Source organism: Prunus avium, chromosome 8, assembly GCF_965620075.1.
Source record: "Prunus avium chromosome 8, drPruAviu1.hap1.1, whole genome shotgun sequence".
Lineage (NCBI taxonomy): Eukaryota > Viridiplantae > Streptophyta > Magnoliopsida > Rosales > Rosaceae > Prunus > Prunus avium.
The window spans coordinates 34,521,183-34,535,495 of NC_142291.1; the positions used below are offsets into that span (position 1 = coordinate 34,521,183).

General features: G+C 37.8%; 1 protein-coding gene across 1 annotated transcript; it reads right to left on the bottom strand.

Moving 5' to 3' along the window:
- Positions 1-3,031: 3,031 nt before the first annotated feature.
- On the bottom strand, positions 3,032-5,115 carry LOC148292631 (uncharacterized). Its single transcript, XM_088245245.1, has 3 exons — positions 4,835-5,115; positions 3,402-4,238; positions 3,032-3,291 (listed from the first exon to the last, which is right to left on the bottom strand). The coding sequence occupies exons 1-3, from the start codon at positions 4,845-4,847 to the stop codon at positions 3,257-3,259; spliced, it is 885 nt and encodes a 294-aa protein (XP_088101371.1). The 5' UTR covers positions 4,848-5,115; the 3' UTR covers positions 3,032-3,256.
- Between the last annotated feature and the right edge of the window lie 9,198 nt (positions 5,116-14,313).

A 14,313-nucleotide genomic window follows, 5' to 3' on the forward strand; every position in this document is an offset into this window, starting at 1 on the left:
TTTCAAAAAGGTATCATGCACCTCAATCGGAGCTCGGATGACAAATCTGCAAATTCCCGATAAGTCCTTTTTCTCTTGAAAACTAACAAGCTGCTCCCACTATTTTAAGCATCAAAACTGGATAACAACCCCATACCAGTTGCATGCCTCTTGAAAACATTATTTGGTAGCCCTTTATTGAATGGATCTGCTAGATTAGACTCTGTATTAATATGATCCATAGCAATGCTTCCTTCACTGATCTTCTCTTTCACTGATAAGAACTTTAGCGATAAAGGCTTCCCTCCAATTGACTTGCAAACAATATAGCTGAGTTATTATCATTCCAAATTTGTATAGGCTTCTCAATTGTTCCCAAAACTTTCAGGCTAGTTAGAAAAAATTTCAGCCAAAGTGCTTGACATGTTGCTTCATAACAAGCTATGAACTCTGCCTGCATAGTTGAGGTGGTCACAATAGACTGCTTAACACTTTTCCAAGAAACTGTAGCTCCTCCAAATAGAAAACAAAACCTGAAGTAGACTTTAAGTCATCTGCACATCCTGCAAAGTCAGCATCTGCATAACCAACCAATTCTAAGCTTTCATTCCTTTTGTAAACTATCTTAAAATCCTTTGTTCTCTGCAGGTATCTCATGATTTTCTTCCCTGCAACCCAATGAGCCTGTCCTGGATTCGATTGAAACCTCCCTAACACACTTAAAGGAAAAGCTAGATCAGGCCTTGTGCAGACTTGAGCATACATAAGGCTGCCAACCAATGATGCATAAGGCTTATCTGCCATCTCCAACTTCTCTTGATCTGTTTTTGGCGCCTGTTCATGACTGAACTTATCTTCTTTGTTAATAGGCACATCACCCCCTGCACAATCCATCATATTGAACCTTTTGAGTATTTTCTCAATGTACCCCTTTTGTGAAAGTCCTAATAAGCCTCTTTTCCTATCTCGGCTAATTTCTATTCCAAGAACATAAGATGCCTCTCCTAAATCAGTCATTTCAAAATGCTTAGATAGGAAGACCTTGACATCATGTAACAGTGTGAGATTAGTGCTTGTTAGGAGAATGTCATCCACATAGAGTACGAGTAAAACATAGTGCCTCCCACTCATCTTGACATATATGCATGAATCTAGGACATTTTCTGTGAACCCATATGTCTTGATAACTTCATCAAATCTCATGTACCACTGTCTAGAAGCTTGTTTTAAACCATATAATGATTTGTTCAATTTGCAGACCATGTTTTCCTGTCCCCTTTGAACAAAACCCTCAGGCTGCTGCATGTAAATTTCTTCCTTCAAATATCCATTTAGGAATGCAGTTTTGACATCCATCTGGTGAAGATGCAAGTCAAAATGTGCAACCAACGCCATGATTACTCTGAATGAGTCTTTAGCAGATACTGGTGAGAAAGTTTCTGTATAATCAATGCCCTCTTGTTGTGTGTATCCTTTTGCAACCAGCCTAGCTTTGTACCTGTCTATTGCCCCTTTCGAGTCCCTTTTAGTCTTATAAACCCACTTGCAGCCTATAGGTTTACTTCCTTGAGGTAAAACTTTTAATTCCCAAACACCATTCTTTTTCATTGACTCTAACTCGGATTTCATTGCAGCCAACCACTTTTCATTGTCTTCACTCATCATGGCTTGTTTGAAGTTCTCAGGATCATCCTTTCCAAGTATGTCATGCTCAGATTCTTGCAGATATACATAGCAATCCGGCAAAGCATATCTTCTTGCCCTTTTTGACCTTCTCAATTCCATATCCTGCATATTTTGGTCTGTGCCTTGAATGTCATTGTTATTTTGCACAGGAGGATTCATAATTTCTGCTTGAATTGTGTCTGGAATGTCAATGTCATTATCATACACAGGTGGATTTGTGTTTTGTGCCTGATCCATGTCTTCTTCCATATTGTCAGGATTATCACAGTTTGTGTCAACTGCAGGTATTATAACAGTGCCTTTACTTGTCTCAGATCCAGCATGGTTATCAATCTCCATTGATCCTTCATCAAAATCCAAAACTCTGTCTTCTATTTTATCAGATTCATCTTCCATGAAAACGGCCCTTTGAGTTTCAACAAATCTTGTAGTGTTCTTTGGACAATAGAACCTATATCCTTTTGTTCCTTCTGGATAACCTACGAAATAGCAACTTACAGCTCTAGAATCTAGCTTCTTTTCCATAGGATTGTAGAGTTTCGCCTCTGCTTTGCAACCCCAAACTTTTAAGTGGTTTAAGCTAGGCTTTCTTTTGTTCCATATTTCGAAAGGTATTTTGTTAACACTCTTTGTTGGAACTCTATTCAAAATGTAATTTGCAGTCTTCAAGGCCTCTCCCCATAGAAAAATAGGAAGATTAGTACCACACAACATACTTCTAACCATGTCTTTTAGAGTCCTATTCCTTCTCTCAGAAACTCCATTCTGCTGGGGTGTTCCAGGATTTGTATATTGAGCAATTATTCCTTCTTCTTGTAGATATTTTGCAAAAGGTCCTGGATTCCTTCCAGCCTCATCAAACCTGCCATAATACTCTCCACCTCTGTCTGACCTTACCACTTTAATTTTAAATTCCAACTGTTTTTCCACCTCAGCTTTATAGATTTTGAACATATCTAAGGCTTCTGATTTTTCTTTTATCAAATAGATATGTCCATATCTTGAGTGATCTTCTGTGAACGTGATAAAATACTTGTATCCTTCATGTGTTGGATTTGGAAAAGGACCACAAATATCAGTGTGAATTAATTCCAACAAATTTTCACTTCTTACTGCTCCTTTCTTCCTTAAGGTGGTTAGTTTTCCTTTTATGCATTCAACACAATTTTCATCCAACTCATTAAAATCAAGTGGTGCTAACACAGATTCTTTGCATAGGGTGTTCAATCTTTCTTTTGAAATATGGCCGAGTCTCTTGTGCCAAATTTTTGCAGATATCTGATTCTTACGTTTTGTGCTTGTAATGTTCATAATCATTTGAGGAGTCTTGCAGTTTAACTGAAACATATTGCCAACAAGGAATCCATTGCCAACTAACTCTTTATTATTGAAAATTGAAATACCAAATTCATCAAAACTCAAAGTGAGCTTTGATTTTACAAGCCTAGCAACTGAAATAAGGTTCCTTGTCATAGAAGGAACATATACTACATCTACCAAATCCAAAACAAAACCAGAATCTAATTGAATCCTAACTGCTCCAATGAACTCCACTTGTACTTTGACTCCATTTCCTACGAACACCTTCACCTCATCCTTGTTTGGTGGCCTCTTGGTTATGAACCCCTGCAAAGAATTAGCAACATGTATTGAAGCACCACTGTCTAACCACCAAGTATCAGTTGAAACATCAATTAAATTTGATTCAAAACAGACCAAAGCGTTTTCAATCTTACCTTCACCTTTGCCTTTGTTCTTTTGCTTTTCTAACCACCTCTGGTACCTTGTGCAGTTCCTTTTCATGTGTCCAAACTTTCTGCAGAAATAGCATTTCAATCCAGTTGGTTTTCCCTCTTTCATCTTGGTATTTTCCTTATCTTTCTTTTTTGCAAAATTTCCCTTCTTTTCTGCAAAATTTCCCTTCCTTTCTTTGAATTGTTTGACATGATAATCTTGTACCATATTCACAGTTTTCTGACCCCTTTCCATGATGATGTTATTTTCTTCTTGAACACTTATTGTTATGAGATCATCCAATGTCCAGCTTTCCTTTTGAGCTACATAAGAACTCTTGAGAGTTTTGAATTCTTTTGGCAGTGAATTCAATGCAAAATGCACCATCATATCATCATCTATAGTCATCTTCAATTCCTTTAGCTTGTGTGCAATGTCTGCCATATTCATTATGTGAGCTCTTACACAACCTCGCCCATCATACTTCATCTCAGTCAATCTGTTCAGCAAAGCACCTTTCTCTCCTTTCTCAGATTCCTTAAACTTCTGACCAATGGCAGCAAGATAATCCTTAGCACTTTCTGATCTTGGAATGCTACCTCTCAAAGAAGGTGTCATGATTTTTAACATAATCAGTGTAGCCATCTTGTTGGCCTTTTCCCACCTTTCATATTTCTTTTTGTCATCTGCAGTTGCATCTGCAGCAGGTTCTTTGATTACATCCCACTTTAGAGCTATATCATAGTCCATCAGCCCTAGTGAAATTTCCAACTCTTCTTTCCACTTTAGATAGTTTGAACCGGTCAAGATTTCGATGGAGTTATAGCTTGTAGCATTCACTGTAATTTCAAGAAAACATAAATACAAATCCCCAATAACCTTATTTAAACATTATTGATTTGCACCTGTAGGTCACAAATCAAACATGTTCCATGGTCTTAAAACAGCAAATCTGTAGAAGCAATCTTGAAACAACGAATGATTCCACATCTGTGGATAGAGGAACACTCATTGTTTGCTCATACAATCTGTTGTTCTAAACCGTTCCATTATAATCAATCCTTCTTGCACAATTCACGTCTGTGGACAGAGATTTGTACAAGAGAGACTGAATATAATGCAATTTTGATCAAGAACCTTGAATGAAGAATTTCCTGCATCGATTAAGTTGTTGTGGCTTACTTAATTGATTCAAGATCCTCCCCAAACTTTGATCAATCAGTCTTTCAAGCATGATTTAAGCAGAGAACTTTATGCTTAACTCATACCTTAACAAATAAGATATGCAATCAAAACATACATGCTATAATGACTAGTTTAATTGAAACCAGATTTTAATGCGAATTTTATCTTGTAATTAGGTTAAGAACATATAACCTAGGCTCTGATACCCAATGTAAACTTTAATAGGTTTATATATATTCAAAACACATACCTTGATTCGACATTGTGTGAATTACTGTAGCAGGAACCTTGATTTCTTGCACTGGAACTCTACAGCAGGTTCTGGTTCTCAGGTTAGGCAGATTTTATGTAGGGTAGTTTCTCTATGCTATACGGCTCCTTAATCTCTTCTTGATGGGGCAGAATGATATGAGAATATGTGTTATAGCTGTTAGCATAGGGACCTCCCTTTTATAGGCATAGTTTAAGAATCCTCCTCATCATGGATTACTTAAACTCCTTTAACCTAAAGGATTAGGTATCTCAATCCATTTAGAAATAGGAAACCTTAAGCACTTGTATTTATCTGAAACAGTCATATATCAAGTCTTAAAATTAATCGATCCATGTAATCCTAATTGACATTGAACTAGTTATCCTTAAGTGATTAGAAGACCACCTTAGGGTTTAGAATGCAAATCTTACATGGTAGAGTTGCTAAAACATATAAGAAAAACACAGAAAACGGAACTGCTTCTCAATAGCAAGCATATTAAATTTTAGAACAACAAAACGTTTGGACATGAAGCATCCATGTAAAACATCAAAGGATGAAGTGCAGAAGCAGGATATAGAACATCAAAGGACTCCAGTAAAACAGTTCTTAATATTGGGATTACAGATATCAAAATTTAAAGAATATTTATGACATAAGTGTTTAGCTATACACCACTTTTTGGAAGCAGCTTGAACTCGTAAGAGTTGACAATGATGTTTCACAAGTAACTAATTAACTATAGTTTGTTGGAAAATGGCTCACATTTAAGGTTGCAAGTGAAGGAGTGAGGGACTGGTCACAAGGTTTGGGCGACCGGTTGTTTTCTGCATAGATTCAAAGAAGCTGGAGAAAAGCTGGAGCGACCGGTTGCAATGTATCCATAAGGTATATGCGACCGGTCGCAATGTATTCGCGACCGGTCGCCAGTGTTGCTGTGCTGTTTTTTCCAGGCTGTTTCGAGGTGCTTTCACATGTGTCGGTTTCCTACCTAATCTATCGAGCATCCAAGGTGTTTTATGGGTTCTAGGAAGTTTGGCAAGGTGCCATAAAAGCTGGAACACCATTAAATGTTGTTTGTTGACTTGTATTAAAGGTTTTCTAGATGGGGGGACAAAGGGTGCATGCTTTATGGCTTGTTTTCTGGTTAGCCTAACCTTTGCTTTAGGTTGGTGGCTGAAAGTGAGAACGTGCAGGAGTAATTGCAGCCCTCTACTAAGTCCAAGACTTGTCTATGAAGAGGAGGATGCAAGGCAGCAGCCAAGGTTGACTTGTTTCAAGGAGTACCTACCCTATGGCTCTAGATAGGGTGGCTGAGTTTGCAGCTATTAATGACTAGCTTTTGTTCTGCCCAAGTTGTGGTCCAAGTCTGGAAAGCAAGGGGAGAACGTGGGAGAAAAAGATGGAGCCTTCTCCAAGGTCCAAAGGCTTGTCTATTAAAGGGAAGGGGAAGCAAGACAGCAAGGAGTGATTGGGTTCACCAAGGGGGTGACCTAGTTCATCAAGGGAGTGCTCTTTATTCCTCAAGGGATGTGGTTAATCTCAAGGTGGTTAAGTAGCTGGGAGCTATTGTGTTCCAAGGGAGGTTATCTCACCAAGGTGTAGTTAAGTTCACCAAGGGATGGTCTTTATTATCCAAGGGGTGATTGAGTTCACAAAGGGTGAGGGTAATACTATCAAGGGTGTTTTAACCATCAAGGGAGGACGTGTTGTAGTCATGAGAGTTTAGACACAAAGGGGGGAAACACCAAGGGTTGTGAGAGTGTTCACAAGTGCATCAAAGGGTTGAGCAAGGAGTGAGAGAGAAAAGAGAGCTTGGGGAGAGAATAGAGTTCTAAGGGGGTTTCTTTGTAAACCAAAGTTGTAACTTATTCTTTCATGAAGTGAATCTCAAGGGGATCACCAAGAGGATGTAGGCAATTGCTGAACCTCTATAAATTTTTGTGTCACTTTGTGCTTGGTTGGTTTCTCAAGTGTGTGTGTGTGTGATTCATCCATTATTGTGGCTGTCAGAAAGTCCATCAACAACAAGATCATTAGGAGAGGGTGAGTTGAGTTTGTTCTCAATATCACAACACAGTTTTACTCCAAATTCTTTGCAGATTTAGAACAATATATTCTGAAATGAAGAATATATTGTCGAGAGATATCCATTTTGCATTCTACTTGCTATTGAAGAAGTTGCTTGAAAGATAAGTTAACACGAGTACTGAATTATGAAAAAGTTACTCTTAGATTCATAACTCGTCAAGTCTATGATATATATTAAGTACTAGTACAATAAATTATTACTTACAGAAATCCCGCGGAAATTCTATTCTTATAGTTCAAGCCATCAGACATTCCCAGGTCACGAATGTGATCACCGAGGCATTCTCATAAGTAGGCGCATCTATATTATCACCTAATCGATCATGAAGGGGAGCAGCCATATCCAGAGCATGCTCATTTTTATTCAGACTATGAATCGTCTTCCCTGTAAAATCAAGTAAAAGAAAAATCAGAGTACGAACATATACTACCGCATTGTCAAGAATGGAACTCATTGTAGTAAGGGGCTTGAACCAAACCAAAAGAAAAATTAAGACAAAATTACCATATAAGACTGCTCAGGCACCATTAACTTATGAAGTACCCAGCTTTCATTTAATACCGAAATAACTCACCGGAATAAAAACAAAAGTTCACCAAATAATTACTTTTATTTGCATACATTACTTTTTTGTGTCGAGGAAAAAATGATAAAGTTATTTAAACAAATGAAAGATAAAAGAAAAGTGGAAATTGTACGTTAGTGCCATTTTCCAATGGCCTTAGAGCCTAGTAGCAATGTAGCATAAGCCAGCCCTCTTCTAAATGCAAGGATGTGTTTCAAGTCCTAGGTTTTGGACCAGCTAAGGTTTGGTGGGTTCAGGAGAGGGGATGCATACCCATATTGTCAGACTTGACACTGGACAAAAAAACAAACAAGTTTTAAATAAACACAAAACATATTTTCTTCAGAACAACTTGTTTCTAATATACCATAGTAGGCAGGGGCGGGCGAAGCCACACTAGGACCAGTGTGGTCACGGGCCCCCACTCAATTTTTTTTATATTTTAAAAGTAATATATTGTTACTACATTTACTTTTATTTATTTTTATATTACTCAATTTACTTAAGTTTACAATGTAAATAAGGAAATACCCCATATTTGGATTCAAATAAAAATACTAAAAAATCAAATTCCCACCAAATCAAAATATGAAAAATCGGTTTTAGTGCAAAATACAATTTAGGCTAAAAATGATGGCTCATTAAGTCAATATATACTTCATACGAAAATCCCATAAAGTCAAGTTTTCTTATTTGATGTGTAAGGAATAAAAGCCGCCAAAAATTATCTTGAGAAAATGATTATTCCGAAAAACCATTTTTCATACTTAATCAATCCCGGGCAATGTCCTTAAGATTCAATTAAGTAGGCAAATACCATCCTTCCATAAGCTTAGTTTTCTCTTCAATTGGAATTGTCGGGGAGAATTCTAGCGGATGATAATGTTCATATAATTCGTGCCTTTTCTTATCATATTCCGGATTCTCAATGAATATAAAAAATAAAATAAATAAATCTTTCAAACTGATAGTGATAATAAAGAGTAGGGTTAATTACTGTAGACGTCCTTGAACTATGGCCCCATTTGCAATTGGGTCCGTGAACTAATTTTTGAGGCAATAACATCCTTTAATTAGACAATCAGTTGCAATTAGGTCCTGCCGTCCAACTCTGTCAAATTATCCGTCAAAATGAGGGGTAAAAGTGTCGTTTCGAGTCTTGAACAAATATATCTTAAAGAATAAAATAACAAAAAATTCAAAAAAATAAAAACTAGAACAAGAACAGTGGAACCAAACCCAGAAAAAGGCACCCCCATCTCATCTTCCCCAACCCCCAACCCCCATCCCGACCTCCCCTTCCCCATACCCACCTCCGATGCTCAAACCCAGAAAAAAGGAAAGAAAAAGATTTAAAATGACGTGGACCAAGAACCCCAAATGAAGAATTGAAGAACTGAGAAGGGGCTGCGAGACGAACATGACGTGGACCAAGAACACCAAATCTAGAATGGCCACTTTGACCCAAAAAAAAAATTCCAGAATGGCCACGGCCCTGAAGCTGGACTCGTCGAGGTCGCACTTGGTGGAACCCTCAACCCCACTCACCACATCCAGCAACCTGACGCCACCACCGAGATCCGACCCGACACCAAGTCACACTTGGCCTGCAGATCCGACATCTGCACCGACGCGGCACCCCACGAGACCAGGCACTGTAGGTAGGAGAGGGCGGCAGCCAGGCCATAGTTCACGGACCCAATGGAAAACCGCAATGGTGAAATCCGCTGTCATCTTCAGGAAACATATTTTGTCTGAGAAGTTCGGTAAAAATGATAAAAATTAATACACAACAGAATTTGAAAGCAATCAAATCGTTCTGCGCTTCTTTTCTTTTGGCCAGCGAGCAAAAAAGCTTTCCAAAAATCAGGGTTTTATTTATTTATGGTTCTTATTAATCTACATTTACAGCTTCCTTTAGGAACCTTCAGTAACTTGGTCTTGAGAAAAAAACAAAACAAAAAAACAAGAAGAAGGTACTCAAGACGATGAATAGCCACGGTAGTCTTTAATTTTTCTGGAATTTGTCTCCTCAGAGCTGCATATAATTATTGAAAAATAGCTTATCAGGCAGCTGCAGAAATCTATGCTATATACTTGCAGTGATCATTGCAGAATAATACCTTTCTTTTTTTGGGATACTTTGGCTTTGAATGCTGACCACATCAGACTCTTGCATTTGTGATGTAACAGCAGGTTCCTCTGTCAGCTGACTTGATAAACTCTTACAGAACTGAACATTTTCAACATCATGTTGTCTGAGTAAATAAAATTCCATAGTTCACGGACCCAATTGCAACTGGGGCCATAATTTAAGGACGTCTACAGTAATTAACCCTAAATCTAAACGACGAAAAGTCGAAGATAACCCGAACAACAAGAGCACGTGACACTCACATGGTCAATCTCGACGGATTCTGTTACGGCAAGACCTAATTGCAACTGATTGTCTAATTAAAGGATGTCATTGCCTTAAAAATTAGTTCACGGACCCAATTGCAACTGGGGCCATAGTTCAAGGACGTCTACAGTAATTAACCCTAAAGAGTAAAGTTCAAAGAACACAAAACACTTACTTTGTCCCCGACAACCATTGACCCGGTACTTTGTTAGTGTGGCATCAAAATCTCTGCTATTACCTGACATGAAATTACATAAACAGAATTCCCTCTAGAATCTGATAAATAAACACACTCTCAAATGAGCAGATTCCATTAACACACTCTGCCCATTTAATAAATGTGTCATGCACGAGTTGACACGTTAAGTTCTCATGCGGGTTTCAGGTCGTGTCGGGTTGACCCGTTAAGTGGTAACAACTAAAAGACATTAAAAAAAAATTAGAAAAATGAAGAATAAACAAATAAACGGGTTAGTGGGTTGGCGGGTTATATGGGTATTTTAGTGGGTTGGCAGGTTACATATGTATTTTAGCGGGTTGGCAGGTTACATATGTATTTTAGCGGGTTGACAGGTTGATCTGAAACTCACCCGTTTATTAAACGGGTCATGGCGGGTTGACCCTAAAATAACATGAATTTTAATCGTGTGGGTTGAACCCGCTAAATTCTCGTGCGAGTTTCGAGTCGTGTAACGGGTTGCCCGAAATTGCCACTCCTAAGTAAATACACCGAATAACCCTTTTTTTTTTCTTTTTTTCTTTTTTGCTGAACCATAGGGAGATGTTTCATTAATAAAAATCACCATGAAGGCTTGTCTGTAAAATGGGCCGGGCTTTGGGGTTAGCTCAGGACCTACCCAATTACAGGCTTTTTTTGGCCTATAAAATGATAATTAATGTTATATTTAATGGGTCATTATATTCTTTTAAATCTTTTAATTAAAAACAATGCATAATTAATATTAGTTTAATTTATAAAAATATTATTTATTAATTTAAATATTGGGCCGGGCCGGGCCAGATCGTTCATGGGCTTAGAAATAATGGCCCTAGTCCTGCCCTTTACACAACGACCTAGGCTAAGCCCACCTATCGACCCATAATACAAGGCTAGGTCACCCCATAACCTAAAAAATAAGACCGAATTCGGGTTTGGGCCATTTTTACAGGCTTAATTACAATAGCCATTAAAAGCACAAAAAGGCTCTGACGGGCACCAGTTATAAGGACCATAAAACTTCCAATGGATTACAAAAGGTAAAATTATTTGATACTCCCCCAACAACGACCTAAGGGTTACCAAGTTGGCCCAAAAAAGGATTGGAAAAACCTTTTTGGTCACATTGATCTCAAGTTATACTATTATGACTCATTGGCCATTTTTCGGAACCAGAATACCCCTCAACTTTGGGGTTTTAGGTTCATTGGGCTTAGAACCCTTGTACTTATAATTGAAATTGTATGACAACTTAAATCCAATAAAGTCCAATAAGCACAATAACAAGGCATGGACGGCATAGGGGAGGATATAGGTCTCGCACATGTTAGATCACTATAAAAGTAACTTTATACATCTGCTCACATTAGAGTTGGGGCATCTTTGAGATTGAGAGATTGAGATCCAGATCTTGTATTCTGTCAAGATAAAATGGGCTACTCTAGGGAGAGAATTGCTAGCACTACCATCTCTAGAGTACTCATCTTCATCTCAAGAACAAGCTTGGTGTCAAGACTTACAAGTCACATTCTTTTGTGGTTGTATGAGAATCTATCGAAGTGGATGGAGGAGAGACTTCAAGCTTTAAAATTGTGTTGGAACTTTTGGATTGCATTGAAAGCACGCTCCAGGAGTAACGCCTCCATCCGAGATTCAAAAGTCAAGTAGGCGAAGCTTACATTAAAAACTCGACGATATGAATGAATTTCATTAATAAACATAAAAAGATACACCTAACTAGTCAGGGTGGAGGTGTCAAACGGGCCGTGTTAGGCCCATTTAGGAAAATCATCAATCCCGGCCTAAATCCACGGACCAAAACCATATTGGCTCGGGCCATGCTCGTGTCGGGCCATTAAAAGGACTGATATGGGCCCACGCCAAATTTGACTTATGTATTGCATTTTTTTTTCATTTTTTTTTACAACTTCATTTAAATCTTTTTTACAATTATGTATATACTAATAAGATTTATTAACTTTATTTAATAAAGTACATTTAAATAGAAAATTGCTAGATTATTGTTTGGGTTTTAAAAATTGAAACTTGAAAAACAAAATCATTATTTTATATATAAAGAAAACATTAATTTTTAATATATATTATTAGAGAAAAGAATTAGACTTGAATTTAAGATATATATGTAATAATATTATGTATTATTTTTCTCTAAAACCAGTGCAATTTAATAAATGGGCTTTAAACGGGCCAGTTCGTTGGATTTCAGGCCAGCACAGCCCACAACGAGCCACGGCCCAACCCGGCCTATTGGACCTTTACGTCGTCTCGGCATGGCCTAAAGATACGGTCGTGTCGTGCTGGGCCTTATTTAAACTGGTCATGCTCGTGTTGTGCTCAAGTTGTGCTCAGGCCAGCCCAGTCCGTTTGACACCTCTCCATCCAATGTGGATATACTATTTTGATCTTATTAATTAACAATTGCTAAAGTAATATATCAATATGGATAATGCCCTTCAAGGTTGAAGTAAAATGTTTCCTAACTATTGAAAGCGGATATGTAGAATACTTGGACAGAGAGACTGTTGTCATTGATGCTTTACAAAAATAATAGAGCATTGTCTGTATGACAATTAATATGATGAGAAAACCAGCTACGACAAGAGAAATAATTGCCCAAGGCGGGTGGAGATACTTTTTCTTCCAATCTGCCTTCCACTTGTTCCAGGGTTTTTGGTAGAATTTGTTGAGATCATTACAAACCTCAACAAAACAATTGCTTACTATATCAACCCCTTTTCCAAATCTATTAAAGATAGCAGCCACTTGTTCTTCTTCACCAAGGCCATGTTCAACGATGTCATTCTCCACCAGCAGCTTCCATCCCTTGGGGTATTCACTAAGCAATCCATGAACAAAAAAAACTCACTTATATAAGTCTCGTCCTTGTAATGGCATTGCTCATATGCAATCAGATTTTTAATGAACACCTCTGCAAAATCGTTGATTCTCAACTTTGGAATCTTTAGAATCCCATGATGACGATAAAATTGCATTTCAAATAAGCTTTGATTTCGGCCCACCTGAAATTTGAGGCCTTCTTGATTTAACTCGGTCATACTAAGGTGTTACGTTTGTAGTAGAAATACATATTCAAGTTCCCTCCGAGTCTTCCCTTCCCTCTAACCTTTGAAATTGCATCCTGCAGTGTTGTAAGTTCTTATAATATCAACAAAATGATGTCTTTCTCTGCCAGAAAAAAGTTCTTCAATCTCCTTCAATTCTTCTTTGGTCTTCTCGTCATATTTTTTGAAATTGAGTAATAGATACGAGAGGAAAATTATTGAAAGCAGTAGATTCAAACTAATTGTTTGGAAGAGATCCTCGAGAATGAAGAGTGGTAGCTAATTTTCAAGCATCCATAGGTCAAACAATACATCACGGACCCTCCATGGTTTACTGCATATGCAGTCTTCTTCATTTCAGAATTGTTGAAAACTTGACTTCACCAAGAGCTCAATAATAAAGGTAGCATCCACTAGAACCATTTCTACAAACTTATTGCTGGTAAAGGCAATGGCTTCTTCATAAGAACTTATTAGCTTTTGTTCTTGCTTCTTTACTTTCTCTAGATAATCCTCCATGCTTAGCTGGTTTCATTCTAGAAAATCTTGTAGGTACTTCTTTTTATGAACCTTCATGGCCTTTAAGTGTTCGTTTCCAGGGTGAAGTGGGCCTACAAAGACTACATAAGGTGTGAAGAATTTATCATCTCCCTGTTGTAATCTCTCCAAAACTTTATAGATACATCGGGAAGGAGGCGAGGAATACAAGCTATCCGCATTTAGAGTCGGCCCATTTAATAAACTGGCCATGTCGGGCCCAACCATTTAGGAAATCATCAATCCTGGCCCAAGCTCATATGGGTTCGGGCCATGTATTTATAGGGCTGTAGGCATCTAGGGTTTTTCAAAGAATAATTCCTATTTGGAAGGAATTTATTCTTTCCCCAAATTGTAGAGATTATTGAGTCCGTTAGGGATTTAATTGGGATCAAATCTCCTAATTTGATTATGATATCTCCAAATTAGGATATCCCATATTTAAGATAATATCCCTATTTTTAGTATCAATTAATTTGCCACATAAATTGGCTCAATTAATTGACATAGGAGATATTCTTCTTGTTCACGTGGCGTCTTGTGATTGGAAGCCAAATTATTTACTCCGACAAATGCCCCCA